The 3,820-nt window shown below is 32.3% G+C and overlaps 1 protein-coding gene across 1 annotated transcript; it reads right to left on the bottom strand.

The window, feature by feature from the left end:
• Positions 1–54: 54 nt before the first annotated feature.
• On the bottom strand, positions 55–1,258 carry LOC145932507 (uncharacterized). The gene has a single exon (XM_083031493.1). The coding sequence runs from the start codon at positions 1,001–1,003 to the stop codon at positions 176–178; it is 828 nt and encodes a 275-aa protein (XP_082887619.1). The 5' UTR covers positions 1,004–1,258; the 3' UTR covers positions 55–175.
• Between the last annotated feature and the right edge of the window lie 2,562 nt (positions 1,259–3,820).

The raw sequence follows: 3,820 nt of genomic DNA, 5'->3' as shown, positions 1-3,820 counted from the left end.
AGCAGTGGTATCAACGCAGAGTACTAAAGTAAATTTAGAAGAGTTTCATCTGAACGTCAGTTAAGGCGATGGGGAGAACAAATACAATCAGGTGGAAGTCGTATAGAAAAATTATCTTTCATCTCCAAATTTACACATGATAAATTTACTGCAGCTGTTGAATCAGGATTCATGTTCATGATATTGATCTAAAAAGATGGGCTTTACAAGCGTAAATATTTTCAGACCCAAACTGTTCAATAAGAGGTTTTACTATTTCCAGAAAATCAGCTGATTTTTGCAAATCAACAGAATCTTCTAATGTTCTTCTAGTGACAAACTTCGTAATTTTTCTTGAAACAATTCGGTGAGACTTTTTGAATCTTGCTATCCAACTGTGAGATGCTTTAAATATAGGATTTAAATTTCCTATTTCTTCTTGAGCTTGTAAAGCCCATCTTTTTAGATCAATATCATGAACCATGAATCCTGATTCAACAGCTGCAGTAAATTTATCATGTGTAAATTTGGAGATGAAAGATAATTTTTCTATACGACTTCCACCTGATTGTATTTGTTCTCCCCATCGCCTTAACTGACGTTCAGATGAAACTCTTCTAAATTTACTTTGTACTACTTTTAGAGGACGATTCCTTTTTTTGTCATTACTGTTTTCATCAGTGTCCCGATGTCGCCAATACTCAACAGCTCGTCTTTTATAAGAACTATCAAAATTTGTATCATCATTTGAACAATGAGGATGAGAATTTAAATTATCTTCATTCCATGCTTCTTCGTCATCTTCAATTATTTCAAAACTATGTAATTTATAAGGTTCTTCATAATCGAGATATATTTCTTCCGTTACTTCCACCCCATTATAATGAAAAACGCTAACCAGCAATATCTTTTTTATGTTTTCCTTTAATTCCACTTCTGCTTCAGTTACTGGCGTTTCTGTTAGATATATTGAATTTATTGACATCAATAAAAGTCTAACAACGTTAAGCGGATTGATAATCATATTCAAAGATGTTAAATTTTGCTTTTTATTGCAATAGAAAAACAGTTTACACAGATATTATTACAACGAAAAGACTACATTGACTGTGAGAATTATGCTGCTACATGAACAATTTATATTAACTTATCAGAAACACGTAATCACATAATCTTATGATTCATTTAACGTAAGATATAAAATTTGTTTATGCCAAATATTGCGACATCTATTTATTTGCAAAGATTTAATTGTAAAAATTATAACTTATCTGGAACACGTACACATAATCTTATCTTATGATTCATTTAACGTAAGATATAAAATTTGTTTATGCCAAATATTGCGACATGTATTTATTTGCAAAGATTCAATTGTAAAATAATTTTATTATAGAATAAAATTGTTTTTAATTTTTATAGAAGAAATTAAATATTAAAGAAATAATAAAAGAACTGGGGGTATATTTAAAATAATTCTTATTAATTATATTTAAAAATGTTTTTAAAAATTTAAATATACACAATACGCAGTTATAAATACATAGAAAACAAATAAAAATTATACATAAACATTTTTTATATATCTTATTGTTCGACGGTAATTACTTACGCACATAGCACGGATGAGCGTATATACGGGAGCGTTTATAATTAATTTTCGAAAATGATATTTCGTAACATAACTTTATTACACATGGTTGAATTTGGAAAAAAATAAGCTTTAAATTAGGTAAAAAAAATTTTTTAATTTTGAAAAAATAATAAGTGGTGGGGGTATTTAAAAAAAAATAAAAATAAAAAAATGTTGTTCATATAACTTTAAAGTACTCTTCAAGCCATTAAAATTTGTTGTACGTCTTTTTTTTCTACCTCTTATAGTTCACCAAATATTCGATCCTAAAGAAAAATACCGTTTTTCTTTAAAGGAGTGTTTCACCCCTTAAAACTCAATATCCGCACATATAAAAAAATACGTGTCTTTTAGATTTGTGTATTTAACAACATATTTGAAGAAGAATCAAATCGGTTCCGGACAGTTGTGACATGTCCCTTTAAGTGACATAGGGAGCTTTCCAACAAGGACACAGTGTGACACAGTATATCATTGACTATGTTTCCACCGAGGGTTCAAATCGGGTCAGAGTTGGGTCAGAGTAGGGTCAGAGTCGAGTTGGTTTGCCTGTTTCCACCGAATCAGAGTTGATCAGAGTTACGATTAGAGTTACGGCAAGGTTAAACGTGACCATTGTACAAAATAAAAAATCAGCTACAACAGTATCCTGACAGGCTATAGCACACACTTTCCGTAACCGTAAACATAACCGTAATATAAGGATTTGACCAATCGCGTTGCTTGATTCATTTGACATGCAACCAATGTCAAATGAATCAAGCAACGCGATTGGTCAAATCCTTATGTTACGGTTATGTTTAAGGCCATTGCACGTACAAAAATTTTAGTCGTAATCGTAAGGCCGTAAGCAAATCGTCCAATCATAGAGAAGAATTATCATAACGTAATAAGAATGCTTGACTGTGATTGGACGATTTGCTTACGGCCTTGCGATTACGACTAAAATTTTTGTACGTGCAATGGCTTTTACAGTTACGGAAAGTATGTGCTATAGCTTTTAAGGCCATCGCACACGAATTTCCGTAACCGTAAGCATAAAGGTGCCTTTTCATGCTGACGCTCGACACTCATTTTTAGCGTCAAAAGACGTCACGTGACCAAAAATAAAGATACCAATTCGTCAATTTTGGTCACGTGACGTCTTTTGACGCTAAAAATGAGCGTCGAGCGTCAGCATGAAAAGGCACCTTAAGAAGTAACGTAAGAATTATTTTATGTCTAAAATATGTGTATATATTTACATATATTACATATTAATATTCTTTAAAATTATTAAATATCAAATTATACATAAATCAGATATATATGTATACACATGTCATGCAATGAACATAAATCGAGTAGAAGAATAGAGATGTGCCATAATCTTTTAGTAGTAATACTCATATATATGTATACAATTCTTCGTACGTAAAAATTTCAACCGACTGAAATTCATGTTACGTTTTAAGATTATGGTTATTTCTGATCTTACGGAATTATTTAGATCAAAGCTAGTTTTTAATTGGTTCTCGAGCTTATGCTTACGTCTTATGCTTACGGTTACGGAAATTCGTGTGCGATGGCGTTTATGTTAACTCTCATAACAAGATATTGATTCGAGAACGATAATGTTAATTTCGCAGTATCAAAATAATATGCAGAAATTATTTCTTATTTTACAAGAGCGGCGACGAAAATACTACTGTTGGCAACACTACAACTAACCGCATGTTCCGATATTACTGCGCCAGTACTGAAACTATATAATATACGTAACGTAAACTATAGCTTTTCAGTACTGGCAGTGTATATTGGAACATGCCCTAACTCGACTCTTGTCGTTTCCACCGAACCTCATTTGGACTCTACCTTAAAATTTTATTGGGTAAGGTTCAACTTCAAGTTTGGTGTTTCCACCGTAAAAACGCTCACCCCAACCCGACTCTGACTCGACTCTGACCCGATTCGAACCCTCGGTGGAAACATAGTCATTCTATCTTCTTTCAATACCAGTGAACAACAAAGATAGAATGATACTCTGTGTCCTTGTTGGAAAGCACCTTAGATATTGACACATATATAGGCTGGATTCCGTATGTGTATATACGTGCATGTGTCTATAGTACACGTTACGTATACTATATGTACATGCGCAGAATGAGATACTTTTATGCGCAGAATGACATACTTTTGTATATACTTTCTGCAGTCATTTTATATAAG

Source organism: Prenolepis imparis, unplaced genomic scaffold (genome assembly GCF_030444845.1).
Source record: "Prenolepis imparis isolate NDT839.2.m4 unplaced genomic scaffold, iyPreImpa1.0 SCAF_2, whole genome shotgun sequence".
Lineage (NCBI taxonomy): Eukaryota > Metazoa > Arthropoda > Insecta > Hymenoptera > Formicidae > Prenolepis > Prenolepis imparis.
Note: the sequence above shows the minus strand (reverse complement) of the source record. Positions and strands in the feature narration are given on the sequence as shown.